The sequence below is a fragment of the Mercenaria mercenaria genome, chromosome 12, assembly GCF_021730395.1.
Source record: "Mercenaria mercenaria strain notata chromosome 12, MADL_Memer_1, whole genome shotgun sequence".
Taxonomy (NCBI): domain Eukaryota; kingdom Metazoa; phylum Mollusca; class Bivalvia; order Venerida; family Veneridae; genus Mercenaria; species Mercenaria mercenaria.
This window is the reverse complement of record NC_069372.1, coordinates 67,733,886-67,759,303: the sequence shown is the minus strand read 5'-3', so window position 1 is coordinate 67,759,303 and position 25,418 is coordinate 67,733,886. Positions and strand designations below refer to the sequence as shown.

Below are 25,418 nucleotides of genomic sequence, written 5' to 3'. Positions count from 1 at the left end.
GTATGCATGCATGTATACATATATGTATATATATGTAAAGTGACTTTTAATTTGAATTATTATTATTTTAAATGTGTAGTAATTATTGAAAACTGTGATAGTATTATATTATGTTTTAGTAATCTCTTATAACTCTACTAAAAAGTGGCAAAGTACATGTATATATAGAACTTTATCATGTCTTTAATATTAATTTGTGTACTTTAATGAGACTTTAATAAACAATAAAACATATTTGAATTCAAATACAAATAAATTTCTTGCTGACTAAAAGGGCAAAATTAAAGTACCAAAATTACTACTATGGTCCAGTTCATGGATTAGTGCCTGTAAATGTATAGATAGAAGACAACATAATAAATTGCAAATTGCAAAACAATCTGTGTTGTTCAATGTTTTAACACTAACATTTGAATGAACCAATTTAAAGCCTATAACGGACATCCACAAAGTGCCTTCTGCAATTCAGGAAATCGCCAAAGATGCATACGCATTTTGTTACAGTCTTCAGATTTTATTTAGTTGCAACTGCTCTTGTGCATTGAGGCTCCTGAGAACTTTCTTCTTCCCACAGATAAAATTCTCTTTCAAGATTGCTAGACATGATTAAGCGGCCAGAGACCATCGATCAGATATGTGATATGAATAATGACCGAATATATCACAAAGGGCACGCTTATATTCGTCTTTACTTTGTCTTCCATTATAACATTTTGCGGACAATATTTTATGATCGATGATCAAGTTATCAGAATTGCCATGTCAAATCAACGAAAACTAAATCTAATGTCACTCCGGGGACACCAGTTCGTAAATTGCCTTGGTGCCATGCTTGACTTGTTGTCGTTTCTTGTTGCTCGAGTAACTAACAATTAGCTTAATGTCAACAGAGCTTCAGTTTCTGATTCTTCAATAGCAATTAAATGTACTCACATTGCATGGAACATAATTTTCACTATTTCCAGAGTTCTGTTGACAATATACATGTACTCCACTTTATTTTACCTGATATAAAATAGCTTTACATACTTAGTTTGTAATTTTAAAAATAGTATTTCTTTAGTTCTTCCGACCTAAATATCATCAAGCAATAGAGTATTCTGAATCCTAGAAAACACCTTTTATACAGTGATTATCGGGTAAGGTTGAAATTCAGACGCTGATTTAGCGATTTTTCCTCTTTACTGGCTATTCGTTCATCATTAAGCTTAATTTGCAAAAGTTGAACGTTAATCAGCACTCAGTCGGGTCATGGTTTTCTTATTCTGTATGAAAACTTCGAATCACATTGATTTACTTTCAAGGATTAATTCAATTATCTTTGTATAACATTTGAAATTCGATACAAGGTACGGTGAAAAACGTTTAGAAATAAACTGCTTAATTTATGCTGTCTTAAAAGGTGCTGAAAGAACAATTGCTCGGCATTATCAGTATCTGTTAGTAATCGGTCGGAAAGATCCGAGTCTTGCTAGATTTATTTAATCATTTTCGTACCAGTAGATTTACGTTTCAGTCAATATTGGTTATAGATAACAAACTACATGAAACAAATATATCACCTTAACAAGCACTTAAAATGACATACACTTGTCTTGTATTCCATTCCGGTGTCGGTTTAAGAAAGGTACAGGAATTCTGCCATTAATTAGTAGGAACATAGCCTAAATCATATTTTTAGACACATTGTATATTTGTTTCATTAAACAAAACAGAAATAGCTGAAACTGAATTTCCATAAAAACCTTGCTTCCAATATCCAAAACCGTGAATAATGTTCAAAATTGTCCAGTTACAATGGACAATAAAAATTACATATCTTGCTACGATTTTTTTTGTAAAATATAGAACAAAGTGGCTTTTTATGGTCTTTTGAATGTGTTCAGTCCAATATTTTCCGAAATAAGTATTCTTTAGATACTGTTCCCATTAATATAAAAACGAGAAAAAAATATTCACTTGAAACAAATATAAGGAAGCAGCTTAAAATTGTCAGAGTATTACAACCGATTAATAAAATATGATTTACAAAAGATACAAAACGACTTATATATACGCTGTATGTATCGTTATACTTTTGCCGAAGAGTTTGTTTGTTATGCAGTCTGATTCAAATTATCTTGCATAGGAATCTTATACAGGTGGAGCCATCCAGCTGACTTGGTTCTGCCCAAGTGCCCGCTCGTGATAAAATAATGCACGGTGCGGCACCACCTTCAAAGCTGGAAAGTCGCCATATGACCTATATAATTGTGTCGGTGCGACGTTAAACCCAACAAAATAAAATAAATAAATAAACAGCATGAATCGCTAGCTACAAATGGAAAACAGAATATCATCGCTCCAGCCGAGGTGACAAGTTCTCTTGTCCCGTTTACGGGATCATAATTTTACATCCACACGTATTTGTGTTCATGAATACACTTGGTTGTTTTAATTAAAACGTAGACTTCAGTTTATGTTGTTTATAGTCACCGAATGTACGATAAAATTGAATTTTAAAGGCAAAACTTTTAGCTCCCAATATCTGCCCTTTGTGGAAATGATTTTATTGCGAGCCTGGAACTAGATTGATTGTCCTAAGCATTGTCAAATATTTCAAACTTGGTATACTTTTTAAATGCACCAAAATGGATGGTTTCGTAATACATGGCGCTTAAGATTTTTACAATGTAGTATATAGCTTAAGGTTTCTGAATACTACAAATAAGCCAAAAAATCCATTCGCGTCGTTTGAAATTTACTTTGTTATAAAAACATGCTCTGCCTTGATAACAGATGTAGAGATGAAATATCGGCTGAAATGCGCATGCAAGACATTAACTTGAATCATGACCGGTCTATCTTGGAATTCAAGGCTTTATTCTTCTTTATCTTTTATTGAAAATATTCCATGATCAATACAATTGATGTTGTTCCAAAGAAACTGACTTGTACATCATCGTTTTAAATGCTCGATTTTGTTGTAAAAATTTATGTAAGTTTATTAACATTCTATGTAACATTGATAGAAATGTCTCTAACCCATGGTGACTGACTTTTGCCGTGTCGAGTTGTGGTAGAGGACAAAAGCGCGAATGCATGACAAAGAGGCAGACTTCGCACAAAATTACAACAAATGATGATCCTGAACTCCATATATTTTTATGTCAACTTTTTGTGTTGGCGGATATGAAAATTCCGTCCTGGCGCCCTTTAAGTTATCTTGATAACCAACACATTTCAACCATATTGGAAGTGGTTTCTATATTTCATAGTTAAGGTGTGTATTCGGATAATTTACATTCTAATAGCTGCGTCTAAAATCTATCAAATTGCCATTGAATATTGATCTTCATATTTCAATATTTAAATTTGTTATTTCCTGGTAAATATTTCATGGGTCATACGGTATAACAGTCACGATTTCAAATCTGCAAAAAATAATTCTAATTTACTACTAAAAATGTCATTCCGGAGACGCAGTAGATTGTTATGTTGCATGTTTGCTCTTGAATTCCCCAAGACAAATTACTTTAATTTCCAGTAATGTGGCACAAAGTACGTAAGTTAGTTTGTCTCCTCAGTACATAAAATTCTAAACATAGCGTTTTCAAAACAGAATACGTAAGTATACAGCTAATATTTTCTTATTTACATTCTAATTTGACATAGAAACCTATATTGAGATGCCAGTAAAGAGATGCTTAAACCAATGGCAGAAGGTAACATTGTCTTCTATTGTATATCCTACGAGAACTTTCATGTCAGACCAACACATTCTTCTGCTACTTATATTACTCTCAACACCCGGCGGCGCGAACTTAATTTGACTCAGAAGAATTGTGGAAAAGGGGTTTTATGTTGCCCTTTTTCTCAAGTATGCCTTTTTTCTAAGACAACGTGCAACAAACAGACACTAACCACTTTATTTTGTATCTTAGACAGCACGAGACCAGAGCTTTAATATACGGTTTTATCATAATTTTTGAATACTGTCTGATACAGATTCGCTGGCGCTTAACATTTAAGCTTGATGGACTGACATTACGAGGATATTTGAAGTAAAACATTTAAACATGAGTAGGATTTTCAGACTAACCCACATAAAAGTGATGATTGCATGTAACCTAAATTTACGTTATCTTAGATAATACCTATCGGGTATACACTTACCACACCAGGGCGGTTATTTATCAATGAAAAATTAATATATATTCATAATATTATACACTGTAGATCAGTTTCAAAAAGTAGGTTAAAACAACTTAAATTAAAAATAAAGTAAAAATGCCTCTTTGTTTAGTGTATACAAACATGAAGCGAACGGATTTAGACGAGAAGTTTGAGGAACGCATGGCAAAATGCATTGCGGAAGTTACTCAGCTTCCTTTAGAGGTAAGCCACTATTTCATTAGTCTGTCTTATATTAGAACTGTAAGGGGATGTAACTACAGGCACATATTTGGACTACCTCAATGCCTATGAAATCATAACTTCTAACTGGGATACATAAGTTTCTTAAAGATGCATTTCTTCACTTATTTAATTGTGGAATCAGGACAATATAAGATCGAATAAACAGAGCCGCTTCATAATTTTGGTATTACTCTAAATTTTGATGCTGACGTCGTTTAAAAGGTGGTGAATCACACTTTAGAAACATTAAAAAATATGGGTTTTTTCAGTAATTGAGATTTACTTAAGGAGCAAAAAGACCTATTACAGAGAGTTATATCTGTGATAAAATTATCTCGAATTAATGTGATTAAAAATAAACAAAAACAATATAGTTTCTAGTTGATAGCTATTAGGATACTTCAACAATACGAACTAAAAGGCAAATTTTAATAAGGCTTAAACTTTCGGTCTTGGTTGGTTGCAAAACCAAGATAGGAGAAGGGAGATAATATTGATATTCGTATCATTCCTTAGACAAAGAATATTTGTTAAAATTACACTTATGCTAATTCTTCCGGTGAAAATCTAACATATCAGGCATCTACATCTCATTTACATCCTATTTCCGACTATCACTGGGTGGCGCTGTTAGAGAAACAGTTGTTAAAGAAATGATGTGTTACAAATGTTAAGGGAATAAAAGCTAAAAAGACTGTATGGATCCAGTTAAAATAGGACAAAAGCGATGCAATTACATACTGACCACCGCCAGCCACTCTCTAAAGATACTGAGACTGGGGCTAGATTTAACATAGGTTGGTAAGGAGTTCCAGAGTGGGATGTTCCTTGGGAAGTAGGAGTTAGAAAAGTAGTGAGTGTGAGACATGGGGATTAAGTAATTTAGGTTTCTAGTTGGGATAAGATGGGATTGGTCGACTGCAACTGTCTGAGCCCTTTGTAAAACATTATTAATGAGTTGAATGACCTTCTGTATTGGAGTGTATTCCATTCTAACGTGTTCAACATTTGGGTAACACTACTGATGTAGTAGTCGTACATGACGTACCTGGCAGCTGACCGTTGAACACTTTTTCGACTTTACTTGTGAAAGTTTTTAGCCATGGATGCCAGGGTTTGAACAGTACTCCAATTGTGGACTAACATAGGTGTTGTAGGCAGCAATTTTGACCTTTTTATTGTCAGTTTTGACAATTCTTTGTATGAAGCGAAGAGCGGAAGTTGCTTTGGAAGTAATATTGTCAATGTGTTTAGACCAGTTTAAACCTTGGAGATGGTTATGCCTAGGTATTTAGCTGCCTCACATGTTTTTAGCTCTATGTTATGAAGTTGCTTGGGGTAAACTACAGGATTTTTTTCTAAAGATTATAAGTTCTAAAGATTCTAAGGATTTCACATTTGTCAGGATTGAACTCCATGGACCATATCTTCTCCCAGGTTTCTAAGCTAACGAGATCTTGTTGGAGAGCTATTCTATCTGCAATGGATTTGATGGTAAGGTATATTATGGTATCATCTGCAAACATTCGGTGACTGTAATATCATTGTTTAGTTGATCGTTATAAAGTGGATATAACACTTTACAACTTTAATTTCAGTATATTTACGTTACTATTCATCCCGAATCGCCGACATTTTGTGCTGGTTCCCGGGACCCTGCGATGTGGTGTCAAATTCATTGCAAGAAGATTTTTCAGGATACAGCTAATCTTCAAGAATACTACAAAAAGTTCTTCGAAACATTGAAAGAAACGACAAAACTGCCCGGAAACAGGTAACCTGACTTCCAAAACATTTATATTTAGTAAATAATTCTAAAATAAAATAGAAGTGTAAACCCACAGGGCGTCTAACGCGACAAAAAATGAAAATATGTGCAGTAGCCTGTTCACGGACGGTAGTGGAAATGGAACGGTGTATATATAGACATTACCTAGTGGAAATGCGCACCCTTTAGTCCCAGGTTGAGAATCCTCATACAGGTTTGTTTATGTAACTGAATCTAAATGCTATCGCCGTCGTTTCAGCTTTAAAGGTATAAGAATTAAAACATCAAAACTAATAAAAGTATCAAAATACATTTTTCTTTTCTATATAGGATAGTTGTAGAGCTGTTTGATGTCCCAGTTGCATTGGCGCAACTTGGAAACTAACATGTATTTTGGTCGATTTAATATGTTTGTCTACATCTATGAGTACATGTAACGCTAAAAATTAAACTGATGTATCTTTGTGTATGTATCTGGCTCGATTTTTCTGCACAGGAATAGACCTGTATCACGTCTGCAATAGGATACAAATCCATTATTTTTCTTTAATGCTTTAACTTTTACCTCCCTCCCCTCCATTCTCACAACCTCAAACAAAACCGTTTTACGCAGAGGTGAGCGGGGTACATTAGAATCATTTGTCCCTTTCATCTGTCCGTCCGTCCTACTGTTAAAGAAGTAAGAGGAACAACACATCGGACCAAGGACATTACATCGGTTCTGAATGGCAGGTGGCCGACAGGTTTTTGAGAAATATATTAAGAGAGCCGTCATGGTCCTATATCGCACACCAAAGTTTCACAACTAAAACGGTTGTAGCAAATGCTCGTTTTCCAAATCTGTTCAATTAGAAAAATCTTTGTATATGATCATCCCCAAAAACAGCTTTGTGAAATTATTATAAAATCTGCTGATTAGCGATTAAGATGTGCGTACACTGTTTTATTTTTTGTTCTGACGGCTATGTTTTATGGCGAATCAGAATAACTTGAACATTTTTCGTAAAAGGTCGCCAAGAGATTTTGAAGTCTCTACTAATGTTTGGTTCAACAATCTGATAGTCGGTAAATCAGTTCAGTTAAGAACAAAATCGGTCTGAAGTATGAAGTGTTTATTTCATGGGTTTAACGTTTTTCAACGGCATTCAAGTTATTTTACCGTGGTCAGTTAACATAACCAGTATACAGATACTGTCTGTTCCTCGCAATATTGACAACTACCCCAAAAAGGATGAATGATTTCAGACACATAGTTTCATGCAAAATCATCAGAGAAAACAGTTTCCACACCAGGGATGGAAATCGCGACTTCTCCGTTCATAACATTCTGTTTTTAAGCATGTTGTCCAGAGTTGCAAGCACGTGTTTTGACAGGATCGAAGTGCAGAATATTGAAAGATCTGCAGAATATTCCAGTGAAACAATGTCTGGAGAAATGCAGAGAGTAATAGTGAATAGGGACAATAGTATTGCTGAAAGCAGGGAAACACAAGGTACATGTGACAAGCATGCATTGTATTTCCATTACCTTGTAAATACCCTATAGGATACTGCATTATCATTTCCATTTGCACTTTACGATGTGCCAACACAGTACAAGTTATTTGGTGCCAAACAGGAAATGCTAAAAACCATATTTGATGAATGGCCAATTGCCCTCATTTTAACAAATTTGGGAGAAGATTTTAACATGATGCCATAGACCAAGTTTGATGAAGATCCATCAAGCCATTCATGGGAAACTTTTTTTCTATTTTTGGCTCTAATGGCATTTAAAAGGTCATATGCTTTTTTTTGAACAAGTTTGGGAGAGGACCTTACAAAGATGCTGCAAATCAAAACTGAGGACGATCCATCACCAGCTTATGAACAAGGCAGTCTGAAAGACAGCTAAATCCCCCGCCACTGCTATGGATAGTGAAAGGGTAAACCTTTGATTATAGCTGTGACCTTGACCTTGAACTGACATGGCTGCACAACGTCTTGATGAGGTGATCATTTGACCAAAGTTTCATGAAAATCCTTCAAGGAGTTTAGGAGATACAGAGCTGAAACCTTTGACCTTCAGTTGTGACCTTGACCTTGAGTTGACATGGCTGACTCATGAGTTCTTGATGAGGTGATCATTTGACCAGAGTTTGATGAAAATCCTTCAAGGGGTTAAGGAGATACAGAGTGGACACCAAATGGAAGGCTCAAACCTTCGACCCTTAGTTGTGACCTTGACCTCGAGCTGGCATGGTTGACTCATAATTTCTGCACATCGTTCTGATGAGGTAATCATCTGACCAAAGTTTTATAAAATTCCTTCCAGGGGTTTAGGAGATATAGAGCAGACACGAAATGGAAGGCTCAAACCTTTGACCCTAAGTTGTGACCTTGACCTTGAGCCGGCATGACTGACTCATAGGTTCTGCACATCGTCTTGATGAGGTGATCATTTGACCCAAGTTTTATAAAATTCCTTCCAGGGGTTTAAGACATATAGAGCGGACACAAAATGGAAGGCTCAAACCTTTGACCTTGTGTTGTGACCTTGACCTTGAGCCGGCATGGCTGACTCATGGGTTCTGCACATTGTCTTGATGAGGTGATCATTTGACCCAAGTTTTATAAAATTCCTTCCAGGGGTTTAGGAGATATAGAGCGGACACAAAATGGCAGGCTCAAACCTTTGACCTCGAGTTGTGACCTTGACCTTGAACAGACAAGGCTGACTCATGGGTTCTGCACATCGTCTTGATGAGGTGGTCATTTGACCCAAGTTTCATGAAAATCCTTCAAGGGGATTAGGAGATATGGACCGGACACGAGTTTGTTACGGACGGAAGGACGGAAAGACGGACGGACGCAGACCATTCCTATAATCCCTCCGCCACGGCAGGGGATTAAAAAGAGTTGTATAAAGTTTTTTCTTCTATTTTTAGCTCTAGTGGTCCCTGCATGAGGCAACAACCTTATAATGATGCTTCAGACAATGTTTGATGAAGATCCATAAAGTGGTTCATGAGAAGTCATATAAAGATTTAAGCTCTAGCGGCCCCTGAGAAAGTCCAATTGCCCCCATTTGAATAAATTTTGCAGACCTTCTAATGATGCAACAGACAAAGTTTGATGAAGATCCACCAAGCGGGTCATGATAAAAGTTTTTTAGCACTGTGTCCCCTAAAAGGGGCAATGCATGACCATTTGAACAAACTTGATAGAGGACCTTATAATGAAGCTACAGACCAAGGTTAATGATTGTCCATCAAGCAGTTAACACATAGACCCTTAGAAAAGGACAGGTGTCCCTAATTAAATAAAACTGGGCGAGGTTACAGTGATGCTACAATTAAGATTCATCAAGCGGTTCTCGAGCAGTTGTTTAAAAGTTTTTTCTATCTTAAACTGTAGCAGCCACTTTAAGGAGCAAATTGCATCCTTTTAATTACATTTATAATATATAAAAGACCTCAAAATGATGCTACAAACTAAGTTTAATGAAGACCCATAAAGCCATCATCACCCACATAGAAGTCTGACAGTAGGATGTAACAATGTAGATATAGATGAAAGCGTTTCATGAGAAGACATTGTTTAAAGGTATTTCTGTTTTTAGCTCTTGTGGCCCCTACAAGAGGCCAAGCAACCCCCTTTGAATAAAACTGGGAAAAAAAACTTAAAAGTTGTTACAGACCAAGTTTGATGAAGATCCGTCAAGCGGTTCACAAGTGGAAATCATTTCCCTACAAGGGGCCAAGCACCCACTTTTGAACAAAATTGTGAGTAGACTTTATAACGATGCTACAGACCAAGTTTGATGAAGATCCATAAAGCAGTTCATGAGAAGAAGTTGTATAAAGTTTTTTCTACTTTTAGCTCAAACTGTTAAAAATCAGATGCTTGGCCCCTATTAAGGACCACCAGAAAATAGAAAAAAATCTTAGGAGACTTTTCTCATGAGCCGCTGGATGGATCTTCATCAAGCATGGTCTGTAACATAACTTTAAGATGTTGTCCCATTTTTGTTCAAATGAGGGCACTTGTCAGTTTTTGACTAATACTTATCCTAGCATTACTTATTTTTGAAAAATTTTCTTCTTAGTCAGAGTTACATTTTCAGTCTACAGTCAGAGCTTCTCACTTCTGAGCCTTAAAACTTCTAGGAAAAATATTCTTGATGTTATCCTTACACACTTCTATGAGTTTCCATATATAGTTCTATACAAAACATCCATAGCTCAACAGTCAAGATTACAGAAACCAATGTTAACTTTCTTTTTTATTGGGGGGCCTCTTTGGCCAAGTGGTTAAGGTCACTGACTTCAAATCACATGCCACTTATCAATGTGGGTTTGAGCCTCACTCGGGACGTTGAATTCTTCATGTGAGGAAGGTCAGTGGTTCTACCCAGGTGCCCGCTCGCTATACAATAATGCATAGAGGGGCACCTGGGGTCTTCCACCACCATTAAAGCTGGAAAGTCGCCATATGACCTATAATTGTGTTGGTGCAACATTAAACCCAACAAAATAAATAAATATTCTTTTTTATTGTTGGTAATTACTTCCCTTTTATCTGACAAAGTAAAATACATGTGTTTTCTTCAAATTTTCAACCAATTTGAAAGTAAAATTGTATCTAAAGTATAATGATTTACAAATGTAAATATTAAAAAGCAATGAACAATGGTAGGTTTTCAAAATACAAACCCTGACATTTTGCATTTTCTTGTTTATTTAGGTAATCCAGGTATTGGTCCCAGACAAAACCGCTATGATAAAAACAAACTTAAAACTAGGCCTGCCCAAAGATACTTCCGCTCTGGGAGTTAAAACTCACAATTAATTCAAAAATTCACACTCAGATTCACATTAAATTCAAATTCAAATAAACATCTTGCTAGCTGCTGTGTTTACAACGAGCCTGCTCTTCTGTTTTATCTGTTTATTTGTAGAGCTATTGTTGCTTCGTTTTTTACTGTTCTGGATGTTCAATATATAACAAGAAATATTTTTCCAGCACTACTCTGTCAATCAACAGGGCCTGCTCAGCCTACTCAGCACCATGTAACAGTTTAACAGTCCAGTCTTGGGGATATTCAAGAATTCTTATCTCCTGACAGCAAAGCCAGCACACAAACACTTCCTGTCAGCAAAACTCCTGACCTAAAATGAGAAAAGAACCACCTTTTTATCTTGTAAGGATAGTGACAATTCAATCCGGACAGTTTACACCCCATTGTTTCTGTCATTACATCTCTTTAAACAATATTACAATATTTTTGAATGAAACAGATTTGGGACTAATTCAAATAAATTTGTATTTTTCTAAATGAGTGAGCTAAATGTTATATATAATTCTAATATGCTTGTCTCTGTTAAAACACTTGTGCGGTGACATCAAAGTTTTTGTTGCGACCAAGAAAGAGCACTTCTATATTTTATCTGTTTTAGGTTAAGGGCATATTAGAATCAAAATAACAGTGCTTTAACACTATTTACACATTTAGGCGGTAATATGTCATACAAATAATATCACTCGGGCTGCGCCCTTGTGCAATTATTATGCCCGACATATAACAGTCCATCGTGCATACATTTATAGTGTTTGGTATCTACTGCCTGTAATTTCCATCTATCATGTATCAAGATCTATCAGATTCCAGCACTAGACATAATGTCACTGCGTTAAGGTACTCTTCATTGTAAAAATGCTATAATGTTATAATCAAAGTAAACTAGAGCTATCACTAAAGGTGATGAATGTACCCCCCACATGCACTGACACAGTACATTGCAATTTGACGCACACAAGATTGCATAATTATGTGGACTGTATGTATATAGACTGTATGTATACAGTATAGTAACAAAAAACAAAGTCCCATAACTATGCAAAATATTTATCTAAAAGAACGTAACATGCACCATGCACAACTAGGGTTGGTACTGATCACTTGTGTGAAGTTTCATTAAATTGTGTGCAAGGGTCCGGAAGATCAGGCGCGCACAAGATTGCATATGCAAACTGTATGTACATAGTATGTTAACAAGAAACAAAGTCCCATAACTCTGCAAATTTTGTTGTTGAAAGAACCTAACATGCCCCATACACAACTACTGTTGTTACTGATCACTTGCGTGAAGTTTCATTAAATTGTGTTGAGGGGATGAGGAGAGATGATGCGCACAAGATTGTGTCTATGTATATAGTAAAGTAACAAAAAACAAAGTCCCATAACTCTGCAAAATTTTTTTCTGAAAGAACCTAACATGCCCCATGCACAACTACTGTTGTTACAGATCACTTGTGTGAAGTTTCATTAAATTGTGTCACGGGGATGAGGAGAGATGGTGCGCACAAGATTGTGTCTATGTATATAGTATAGTAACAAAAAAACAAAGTCCCGTAACTCTGCAATTTTTTTTCTGAAAGAACCTAACATGCCCCATGCACAACTACTGTTGTTACTGATCACTTGTGTGAAGTTTCATTAAATTATGTCAAAGGGATGAGGAGAGATGGTGCGCACTAGATTGTGTCTACGGACGGACGGACGGACGTTCTAACGAAACGGTCTTTATGTGACACCCCCATTGTTCTCTCTATTGTTCTAACAGTCACATAAAAAGAAAAATAGTCACATAAACAGAACGGAATGAATGACATCAAAGAGAAAGTACCGTTATGCAGTCACTTAACCATCATTTTGCGGGCATGGACAGACAGACGGACGGACAACCTGAAACCAGTATACCCCCTCTTACAACTTTGTTGTCGGGGGTACAAAAAGGGAAATAATTCTATAATAGTTTATTTTAAGAGTTATGTTTTCTGAGCAGTACCGTAAAATCATTAATATTTGTGGGGGACTAATTTTTGTGGATTTCAAGGTTGGGTCAATCCACAAAATTTTATCCCAAAGAACAAGTAAAATTCCCATTCATTTAATGTTCAAAAGTTGAAATCCACAAATTCATATCCCCATGAAATTGCCCTTTTGACCAAAACCATGAAATTTCATGCCAACAAAATTAAATGATTTTACAGTATGCTTCTATCTTTTTTACAAGTTACATTGAATTCCCTTCACAGGATTCAAAGTTAATGTCTGACATGATAAAACATGTAAAATTTCCATACATAAAGGGTGTTAAACTTAAAAGCTATTCAAGACCCAGTTACATTTTCCAGCTCAACACTTCCTCTCATTGCAATCGATCATTGTATGTAGTTAAATAAAATTCCCTCCTGTGATGTCAAAGATGTAGTCTTAAATGCTTCAGAACGGACAGACAGACAGAACTAAGAGATTCCAATATAGCTACCTGTTGGGGTATAGTAAGTTCCCCACAAATATAAATAATTTCCTAGTATTAGACACTTTTGTGCAGACACTTATTTTAATGTAAAAAGGAATGTGTAAAAGTCTATATACTTAAATTCCAACCTTTATACCTAATAACCATACAATGGCGCAGGTTTAGCATTTGTAATTATTGCTTTAATTAGGTTAAACTTACCATAGGAGCCCTCTAACAACAGGGGAGTGTTTCCACACGCTGTATTTGGTCACATAAATTGTGTTGTGCTTCTTGAAAGCTCGTAAGATATCTCTTGCACTGCAAAAGTAGTCACAAAATGTATCTATAACAATCTTTTGATCTTTATCACAAAACAGTAATCATAAAATGCATGTATCAGTGTTATTATGCCACAAACTGAAGTAGTATAGGATGGATAAATTGTTTTTTTTTTCATTTCAGGAATTTTATCTAAGCCTAACTTTCAAACACGAAGGCCATGATGGCCTTGAGACACTCACCTGACCTTCACTGTTTGACCTTAAATCTATGTCATGACAAGCCATGTCATGCAAGGTAACAGTTGCATTCACCATGAAACTAGATGAACAGGGGAATTTTTATGAAGATCCATTTAAATATGTGACTTCAAAATGTAATGTTTTTCTACTATTTGACCTAGTGACTAAGATTTACCATGGTGACCCAGTTTTGCAATGGCCATTGATTTAAAATATTACAACCAGATTTCAGGAAAACCAGGTACACAATATGACCTCTAGTGTGATATAGGTTTTTATGACCTATTTTTTCACCTAGATATTGTAAAGAAACACCTCCCAACAAAGTCTCATCCAAAATATGAAGCATGATGTTACTTAAAAATATCAACAAATTGTTTCTATTTTGACCTCAGATGATCCAGTGTCCCATTCATCCTAGATTTCATAAAGACAAATATTCTGACAGTTCCTAAAACAAAAGGGCCCTAAAGGCCCTGTATCGCTCACCTGACCTAATTCTAACCCCTGATAACTAGCTTTTCCTTTGATTTGACCTAGTGTCCTAGTTTTTGACCCCACATGACCCAGATTCAACCTTAGCATAAAGATCATAACAAGAGGGCCATGAAGGCCCTGTATCACTCACCTGACCTATTGACCTAAAGATCATCAAGATAATTATTCTGACCAAGTTTCATGAAGATACAGTCATAAATGTGGTCTATAGAGTGTTAACAAGCTTTTCCTTTGATTTGACCTAATGACCTAGTTTTTGACCCCACCTGACCCAGATTTGAAGTGACCTATAGATCATCAAGATTAACATTCTGACAAAGTTTCATTAAGATATGGTCATAAATGTGGCCTCTACAGTGTTAACTAGCTTTTCCTTTGATTTGACCTGGTGACCTAGTTTTTGATCCTACATGACCCAGATTCAAACTGGACCTTCAGATCATCTAAATTAACATTCTGACCAAGTTTCATGAAGATATAGTCATAAATGTGGCCTCTACAGTGTTAACAAGCTTTTCCTTTGTTTTGACCTAGTGACCTAGTTTTTGATTCCAGATGACCCAATATCAAACTCGTCCAAGATTTTATTGAGGGTAACATTCTGACCAAGTTTCATTAAGATTGGGCCAAAATTGTGACCTCTATAGAGTTAACAAACCTTTTTCTTTGATTTGACCTGGTAACCTAGTTTTTAATCCTAGATGACCCAATACTGAACTCGTCCAAGATTTTACAGAGGGCAACATTCTGACCAAGTTTCATTAAGATTGGGCCAAAATTGTGACCTCAAGAGTGTTGACAAGCTTTTCCTTTGATTTGACCCAGTGACCTAGTTTTTGACCCCAGATTCGAAATTGACCTAAAGATCATCAAGATTAACATTCTGACTAAGTTTCATAAAGATACAGTCATAAATGTGGCCTCTAGAGTGTTAACAAGCTTTTCCTTTGATTTGATCTAGTGACCTAGTTTTTGACCCCACTTGACCCAGATTTGAACATGACCTATAGATCATCAAGATTAACATTCTGATCAAGTTTCATTAGGATATGGTCATAAATGTGGCCTCTACAATGTTAACTAGCTTTTCCTTTGATTTGACCTGGTGACCTAGTTTTTGATCCTAAATGACCCAGATTCAGATCGAACCTTCAAATCATCTAAATTAACATTCTGACCAAGTTTCAAGAAGATACAATCATAAATGTGGCCTCTTCAGTGTTAACAAGCTTTTCCTTTGATTTGACATGGTGACCTAGTTTTTTTTATCCCAGATGACCCGGTATCGACCTCGTCCAAGATTTTACTGAGGGTCACATTCTGACCATGTTTAATTAAGACTGGGCCAAAATTGTGACCTCTATAGAGTTAACAAGCTTTTTCTTTGATTTGACCTGGTGACCTAGTTTTGGATCCTAGATGACCAAATATCAAACTCGTCCAAGATTTTAAAGAGGGCAACATTCTGACCAAGTTTCATTAAGACTGGGCCAAAACTGTGACCTCTAGAGTGTTAACAAGCTTTTAATTTGATTTGATCTGGTGACCTAGTTTTTGATCCCAGAAGACACAATATCGAACTCGTCCAAGATTTTATTGAGGGTAACATTCTGACCAAGTTTCATTAAGATTGGGCCCAAATTGTGACCTCTAGAGTGTTAACAAGCTTTTCCTTTGATTTGACCTGGTGACCTAGTTTTTGACCCCAGATGACCCATATCGAAATTGTCCAAGATTTTATTGAGGGTAACATTCTGACCAAATTTCATTAGGATTAGGCCAAAATTGTGACCTCTAGAGTGTTAACAGTCAAATTGTTGACGACGGACGATGACGGACACGGCGATCACGAAAGCTCACCTTGAGCACTTTGCAGTTTGTACAGTTTTACTACTATTTGACCTAGTAACCTATTTCTGGACCCTTGTAATGATCCAGGTTCAAACTTGAACAAGAGCTCGTAGGACACGAAATATGCCCCCCCCCCCCCCCCCCCAGATGCATTCAGTAATTGCAAAAAGAACAGAAATTATTTGGTCACTGTGCACAAAAGTTCAACTGTTCTTGGTCAAAGTGACCTTGACCTTTGACCTACTGACTTCAAAATCTATAGGTGTCATCTGCTGTCATGACCAACCTCCCTATTAACTTACATGATCCTAGGCCCATGCGTTCTTGAGTTATCATCTGGAAACCGTTTGGTTCACTGTGACCTTGACCTTCTGATCTCAAAATCAATAGGGGTCATCTGCTGGTTATGACCAACCATCCTATCAACTTTCATGATCCTAGGCCCAAGCGTTCTTGTGTTATCATCCGGAAACGGATTGGTCTACATACTGACCAACCGACAGACATCTGCAAAACAATATACCCTTCCTTCTTTGAAGGGAAGCATAACTAGATTTTGTACAGATAAGATAAATATTCTGATCCAGTTTCATATAGATCAGGTAGAAACTAGAACTGTCACAGGAGTGACGAATAATACCCCCACAATACGGCCTTGTCAATGAAGTATGGCAACCATAAGAAAGTATCAAAATGTATATCAAAATTTATTTAAGTCTGTCAACCCTTTCATGAGTCTGGAAACCATGAGTTTGGCAAATTTTAAGTTGGAAATGGGCCATAACTACGTCAAAAAAATCATGGTCTGTAGGCAAAGTCAAATCTGACCTGTATTTTATGATGTTACACCTGTGTACCAAAATTTATTCAAATCTGTCAAGCCTTCCATGTGTTTATGTCTGGAAACCATGAGTTTGGCAAATTTTAATTTGGAAAGGGGCATAACTACGTTATAAAATTGGTGGTTTGTAGTCAAAGTTGAACTTGACCCATATTTTATGATGTGTACCGAAAATTATTTAAATCTGTCAAGTCTTTCTTATCCTGAGTTAGTGTCCGGAAACCATGAGTCTGGCAAATTATAAGTTGGAAAGGGGCCATAACTACGTCAAACAAGAGCAGCTAAGCTCGACTATTCGAAATATTGTCCCAGAAGCAGGAAAATATTACCCAAAATGTTAAATATCAAAAGAGTTTTAAGTTCAAAAGGGGACATAATTTGACCAAAATGCATATCAGAGTTATGGGACTTGATGCTATCAACTAGTTTTATAACCCCAAAGGCACATGTGAAGTTTCAATTCAATATCTGCATTAGTTTTGGAGATAGTAACTTGCATGTAAAACTTTAACCAGAATTTTTTTAAGTCCAAAAAGGGGCATAATTTGCCAAAATACATGTCAGAGTTAGTGGACTTGACCCAGTGAGGTTGGTAATTGATCTAGAAAATGAAAAAAATAAGTTTAAAATCTATATGCCTTTAAGTAATAGCTGTATGTACTTGCACGCAAAACTTTAACCAGGATTTTCTAAGTCCAAAGGGGGCATAATTTGGCTAAAATGAAGGTCAGAGTTATGGGACTTGGTGCTTTCAACTAGTTTTATAACCCCAAAGACACATGTGAAATTTCAATTCAATATCTGCATTAGCTTTGGAGTTAGTAACTTGCATGTAAAACTTTAACCTGGATTTTCTTAGTCCAAAAGGGGGCATAATATGCCCTTAATACATGTCAGAGTTATGGGACTTGACCCAGTGAGGTTGGTAATTGATCTAGAAAAAGAAAAATTAAGTTAAAACAAATCTATATGCCTTTTGGTAATAGCTGTATGTACTTGCATGCAAAACTTTAACCAGGATTTTCTAAGTCCAAAAGGGGGCATAATTTGGCTAAAATGCAGGTCGGAGTTATGGGACTTGATGCTTTCAACTAGTTTTATAACCCCGAAGACAGATATTAAGTTTCAATTCAATATCTGCATTAGTTTTGGAGATAGTAACTTGCATGTAAAACTTTAACCAGGATTTACAAGGGGGCATAATTTGCCCAAAATACATCTCAGAGTTATGGAACTTGACCCAGTGAGGTTGGTAATTTATCTAGAAAAAGAAAAATTAAATAAGTTTCAAATCTATATGCCTTTTAGTAATAGCTGTATGTACTTGCACGCAAAACTTTAACCAGAATTTTCTAAGTCCAAAAGGGGGCATAATTTGGCCAAAATGAAGGTCAGAGTTATGGGACTTGGTGCTTTCAACTAGTTTTATAACCCCAAAGATACATTTGAAGTTTCAATTCAATATCTGCATTAGTTTTGGAGATAGTAACTTGCATGTAAAACTTTAACCAGAATTTTCTAAGTCCAAAAGGGGGCATAATTTGCTCAAAATACATGTCAGAGTTATGGAACTTGACCCAATGAGGTTGGTAATTGACCTAGAAAAAGAAAAAATAAGTTTCAAACCTATATGCCTTTAAATGATAGCTGAATGTACTTGCATGCAAAAACTTAACCAAGGTGTGACGCCGACGCCAGGGTGAGTAAAACAGCTAGACTATTCTTTGAATAGTCGAGCTAAAAATGGTCGTTTAAAGGCAAAGTTGAACTTGACCTGTATTTTATGATCTTACACCTGTGTACCAAAATTTATTCAAATCTGTCAAGCCTTTCATGAGTTATTGTCCGGAAACCATGAAAACCAACAGACCAACAGACCGACCGACAAGCTCACATCTACATGTGTATAATGCTAAGGGGAATAAACTTTTCATAGATGAGCTAGATAAATTATTTATACCAGTGTAGGGTAATGGTGTTCTAGTTAACTGAATACTACAGACAGTCACTGAAGTCATGCTTTTAACACCTTCACCCCCTATAAAAGACTGTACTCCCCTCTTCCTGTTGCCACCGATCAAAACAAACAACTGGCAGGCTGAAGGTAAGAAATCGTCTTCAAATTGATTATTTTGCTTTACACCATGTGTGTATTCAAGTTTTACAATAAGTTTAACATAAATATATGTATGTGGTGATATAACAGATGAAACAGACAGGTAATCTTTACAAAATGCTGACAAATGTTGACTCATCACACTCAATGCATGGAAATTTATGTGACCAAGTCAAGAAACTGGTGAATAACATGTCAAATTGATTTGCAATCCAATAATCCATATTGTTTTCTGAAATTAGCATGCCTAACTCAATAAATATATGTAAATAAGATGTTGCATAGCTGTTGTGTTTTTGAAAGAAATTACTTTTTATCTAGATGGTAAAAATTATTCACTGTATGCTGACTTGCCAATTTTGATATTTGATCTGAACTCTTATTTGTGACTGATACTGTATTCCATTTTGCCGATTCCCTAAGGAAGTCTCGCAAAGAAATGTTTCCTGATGACTTCAAAAAGTCAATGAGATGAGACAGGAGGGGACTATAGGTTTACCCCCATTCGTCTATCCATGTGTCTGTCTGTCTGTCCATCCGCCAAAAATTGTTCCTCCGATTTCTTAAAAACTATTGCACCTACCTTGAAACTTCACACACACATAGAGGGCAATATGTAATTAATGCGATATGATATTTTGTGATCTTGACCTTGGAGCAAGGGACCAGCTTGGGCCAGTCTTATCAAACATCTTATCATATCGTATGACCAAAATATTGTCTGAACACTCTTGCTGATACCAGTAACAAAACACGTTTCCAATTTCATGTGTTCCAGATTTTATGTGTAGGCCTACAGGCAGGTAGCATGTTGTCTGTATAATGTGTCCATATTCCAAGAAAACAGATATCACAGTTTTTACCTACGATCAATTTTACTTGTACTATGTTTGATAAGATGGGCCCCTGTGTCTTATGCCCTACACATCAACTCATGATAGTGAATATTTGTAACAAGTTATTTCAGAAGACGTTAAGGTCCGGACAAGAAAAATGAACCGACCCTATTTTTGACATCTGACATATAAGTGTGACCTTGACTTTGGAGCTAGGGAATTGTGTCTTGTGCACGACACATTGTCTCATGATGGTGAACATTTGTGCCAAGTTATTTCAGAATCCCTTAATGCATAAAAAAATTATGACACAGACACGAAAAAATGACCCTTTTTTACCTTCGACCTCTTGTGTGACATTGAATTTAAAGAGAAAAGAAAAAAAGAGGAAAGGCATTAACTACATATTGCCTATGTGTGTGTGAAGTTTGAAAGAGGTAGGTGTGATAGTATTCATTCGACAAGTAATTGCAGGACCAAATTTATGAGAACACATATAAACAGACCGGACAGACAGACCGCATTTTGACTCCTATATACCCCTATCCTTCAAACTTCGTTTGCGGGTTATAATTATGAAGAAATACTACCGGAGCAAGGGAAAAGCTGATATTTAATAAATAAGTCATTTGCTAACAGGCATACAGTCTTTTTTACGAAAGTCTCAAACATTTGTACAGTATTGCAAGCAAACATGCATACAGTCAGGACATCACACCACTCCTCTTTCACTGACGGTTATAAAAAAATTGGAGGTTTCAGCAATGATTTTATTTAATTTTACCATACTAGTATTGTTTCTTTATCCAGGAAAAAGTGGGATTTATGTGTAGATCTTTCTTCAAGCAAGAAAATATGTACTTTTGACACCAACAATGTGCAATTTCTGGACAAAATCAGTGATCAATCGAGTTTTTTGCTACAATTTTATCTGTAATCAGACTTACATATTACATAAAGAAAAAATCATGTTCAGCTTCCAATAAACTATAAATATACAAACCAACAAAGCACATTAATCACTTTAAAATAGTTTTATGAGACTTTCAGCAGTCAGCTTATTGTTTTGATCTGTGGCAACAGGAAGAGGGGGAGTACAGTCATTTATAGCGGGTGAACTTGTATGATAAAATATTTATTGACTAAAAAGAAAGACCATACCAACTGTAGTTTGAGGTAGCCACAAGTGCTCTAGACTGACCATAGGCTTTCACATCTACAGACCCATATGGAGAAAACCACTTGGCCAACTGCAAAGAACAATTATAATTGTGCACAATAAAATCAGTGATAGTTATTACACCATAATCTTCATTACTTCTTCTGTTTTTCAACAACTTTGCAAATAAGAAGTGGACGGACTGTGACAGTCACAGTGTTTTTTCTCTCTTTCCTGGAGACTTAGGCTACTACTGATTAAAACTTTAGTTAAATTTTCCCATCTGAACTGTGACTGGTTCTGCTTTCTTTATCATACACTGCAGACTGGTTAACTTTATGTAATTATATTTTGCATTGTTAAGAATGCTTTGCTGCTGAATATAATGTTGAATATCTGGGACTGGTTTGAAATTGCAAGTTGATCTGTATGAGAATACAAATAATGAAACTGCTATGAACAGTACCCAGTCTATATCAGAATCTATTTTTGTTTTTCTATGAGACCTTGCCTTTTCTAAAAACAGACTTCCATCTACATGTCCAATGTCACAAAATACTGGGTAGACTGGTTAAATTTGCGTAGAAGTGATAATGCACATATCTGAAGCTATCTATAGGTAACAGGAATAATATCTAACCTTTACCTGGTCAATGTTTAACTTTTGTTTAAACATTCTACTTCGTACATACAGCAGTTCAGGTCTTCTAGATTCCTGATCTGGTCCCTCTAAATTCTGTTGAAAAGCAAAATTAAGGCTGATGTGAACGGGACAAAAAGAAATATAAAAACGGTCATTTTCTTCCAAATAATGCATCAAACCAGCAATTCTGACATTTATACTATTTTAGCAGTACCGGTATTTCAGTATTGCAAAAATCAGACAAGAGCTAATAATATAAATGTACAGTTAATACATCAACCAACAATAACTACAGCTATCACTGAATGTGACCAATACCCCAAGATGGGTAACCTAATGACCTGGATCATGCACTTTGCATGTTGTGTTGATGAGGCAAATAACTGATGGTACATTTAAGAAAAACTTTCAAGCTGTAAGATGATGTAAAATAAAGCTACTACACCTCAAGTGTGACTTTCACGAAGAGACCTGGTCTAGTATTCTGCACTTCATCTTTATGTGGTAAACACTGGATGCATTTTATAAACATCCTTTAAGCAGTTTTGAAGATATGGAGCAGACATGAAACAAAGTTATTTTTTCCTTTGGCCTTCAAGTTTAACCTTGGAGCTGTAGACCTGGGTCATACCCTCTGCAAGTCATCTAAACGAGGTTACACATTTGACACCAATGTTATGAAAATCCATATGGGGCAAATATGAAATAAAGCCATCTGACCTTTAGCTTCCAAGTGTGACCTTGGAATTTAACCTTGGTATTGTGCTCTAATGTTTCATGTTGATGAGGTTAACGAACGATGCCAGTTTTATGAAAAACCTTTTAGCAGTTTAGATTTGTTTGTTTGTTTTGGGTTTAACGCCGTTTTTTAACACTATTTCAGTTATGTAACGGCGGGCAGTTAACCTAACCAGTGTTCCTGGATTCTGTACCGGTACAAACCTGTTCTCCGCAAGTAACTGCCAACTTCCCCACATGAATCAGAGGTGGAGGACTAATGATTTCAGACACAATGTCGTTTATCAAATAGTCACGGAGAACACACGCCCTGCCCGAGGATCGAACTCGCGATCCATAGACCGACACTCTACCTACTGAGCTAAGCGGGCGGGTTTTAGCAGTTTAGAAGATATATACCACAAAAATAAAGCTATTTGACCTTTTACCTTAAAGTACAAATTCAATCCTGAAACAAGTTCAATTATGTTTATCTGTATATAGCTATGTGTTATAGTGTGAACAGTTTTGGAGACATGACTATGGACTGATGGTTCAGATCATATAACTACCCATGGTGTATAAATAGTGTTAAAACATGGTTTTGCTATAAAATATTTCTTACTTTACACTAATTTGTTTTTAGCTTGATTGTGATGAAAGCTTCAAGCTTATTGGAACCACTCTAGAGTCCACTTCCTGGAAAAACCAGTATTGGTGTCATATGAGAAGTCATGGTCATGATCCCAGTTGGGCTCGAACCCACGACCCCTGGATTGAGTGGCTGACACCTTATCCACTAGACCACAGCTCCCCTTTATAATTATTTCTTAAATAACTGACTTCAGTCAGTTGTTGAAGCTTGTTAGAGTTCACAATTACTTGTTGTAGTCTTGCCGACTCAAAATAAATCTTATCTTATGTTAGCAAAAAAAATAAAATGAAAACACTTACAATATGATTAACTGTAGCCCTGATTATGTTGATCCTGTTGGTATAGTTTTCTAATGTCTGTAAATATCTCCTAAACATACATGGTATAACTTCTGATGACCTGCAGATCAGAAATTTATACATAATCATATATATACCAGCAATAGATCTATTTAAGAAGTATCTAGGGGCCTGTAGCTACAAAGAACAAATCAATATTTGATATGCACAACTGACTACTTATGTTTCACTGCATCAGGTCAAATAATATGATTCCGCTATAGACACTGCCATTTTGACAAGTATTCCAAAGGGCTAAAAGAGTAAGCTTCATGACTGGTTCAAAAAAATCTTCACAAGTCTTGATGTATCCAGTAAAATGGCTGTACTAGACACAAATAAAACAATATATAGGTGCTTACCACAGGTACCAAATGGGAGGTAACTGTACAAATCAGTTTAAGGGTTTCTAATGATGAGAAGCAGACAATTGCCTCTCATCAGAATTTTTCTCGAGATATTAATTTTTACAACTTTCTACTATATATGTTACATGAATCAAGGGAATTACGGTAGTCAAATTAAAACACACTATTTTTCATGGTGTTACTTTAAAACTCAATAAATAACGTAAACAACTGTTTGTGTCAATGAAGACCAAAACAGTAGCAGTCCTATATTTTGAATATGATTTAGTTGGAAAATAATCAAAAAGCTCTTGTGTCAAAAATTGATTCTGTCGCTCAAACCCAAATTTACAATTACATGTATATGTGATACCAAACATCAAAGCATTTAGCAATCTTAACTAATTAATGAGCCAGATACACAAGGATTTACAGGCATATTCAGATAGACATTTGTCTCATCTTCCCAAAGGAAACATCTATTTTGTTTTAATCACACTGACACAATTTAGGCTATATGGTTACTTTCTATATTTCAGGCAAGGTCGTGAACCTGTGAGAAACCATCCACCTTCCGTAAGCCAGCTGATATCTTTGCATTAAGTAATTCTACATCCCTTGTGGGTTGTCTAATGCACAGCAGTTGGGAAAGTACTGGTAATTTGAAAACAGTGACCTTAAATGCTTGTCTAAATATTAGAACTATATGCCCATTTAACATCAAGGTTGTGCATCAAGGGGTTACAATATTTGAACTTACTTACTTTGTATTCTTGAAAGTCAGTATATGGCCATATCTAAGAAACACTGAAATATAGGAATAGAATATATTTTTAAATGTCAAACTGATAAAGCATTTTATAAAATGAGATATTCTCTATTGGTAATTCCCTATAACAGTCACATTCACTACAGACAATGAGTAATGAATTACAGCTTAGTTTTACTTATGTTTGATCCACATATCTGGTAAGAAAGTTAATTTCTTTTTCAAACACAAAATACTTTTTGTTATACTGGGTTTTAAGTTGCACCAACACAGGTCATGTCAGAAAACTTGGCCACAAACTGGAGCTTGAACAAACAACAACGAGTGACCATAAAACTTTGCCACAAACCGCAACTCAAACTAACAGCAATGAGTGACCACAAAACTTTGCCACAAACCGCAACTCAAACTAACAGCAATGAGTGACCACAAAACTTTGCCACAAACTGCAACTCGAACTTACAGCAGTGAGTGACTATTAAACTTTGCCAAAAACTGCAACTTGAACTAACAGCGGAGAGTGACTATAAAACTTGGCTACAAACTGCAACTTGAACTAACAGCAGTGAGTTACAATAGAACTTGGCAACAAACTGCAACTGAAACTAACAGCAGTGAGTGACAATAAAACTTGGCAACGAACTAACAGCAGGCCCTAGGGAGTGGCTACAA

General features: G+C 36.0%; 2 protein-coding genes across 3 annotated transcripts in view; one reads left to right on the top strand and one right to left on the bottom strand.

Moving 5' to 3' along the window:
• The first annotated feature begins 4,161 nt into the window (after positions 1-4,161).
• On the top strand, positions 4,162-6,631 carry LOC123533841 (uncharacterized). The gene is made up of 3 exons (XM_045315756.2): positions 4,162-4,377; positions 5,997-6,172; positions 6,497-6,631. The coding sequence occupies exons 1-3, from the start codon at positions 4,270-4,272 to the stop codon at positions 6,549-6,551; spliced, it is 339 nt and encodes a 112-aa protein (XP_045171691.2). The 5' UTR covers positions 4,162-4,269; the 3' UTR covers positions 6,552-6,631.
• A 4,054-nt stretch (positions 6,632-10,685) lies between these two features.
• LOC123534228 (poly(A)-specific ribonuclease PNLDC1-like) overlaps positions 10,686-25,418 on the bottom strand; it is a 60,706-nt gene continuing 45,973 nt past the window's right edge. Inside the window, exons 15-20 of one of the 2 annotated variants that reach the window (XM_045316374.2) lie at positions 24,742-24,784; positions 23,592-23,691; positions 21,918-22,013; positions 21,280-21,368; positions 13,675-13,773; positions 10,686-11,316 (exon numbers count right to left, since the gene is read on the bottom strand). In XM_045316374.2, the coding sequence (XP_045172309.2) occupies positions 11,250-11,316; positions 13,675-13,773; positions 21,280-21,368; positions 21,918-22,013; positions 23,592-23,691; positions 24,742-24,784 (494 nt within the window). In that variant the 3' untranslated portion in view covers positions 10,686-11,249. The remainder of the gene's footprint in view (positions 11,317-13,674; positions 13,774-21,279; positions 21,369-21,917; positions 22,014-23,591; positions 23,692-24,741; positions 24,785-25,418) is intronic. The other variant, XM_045316375.2, reaches the window with a different exon arrangement.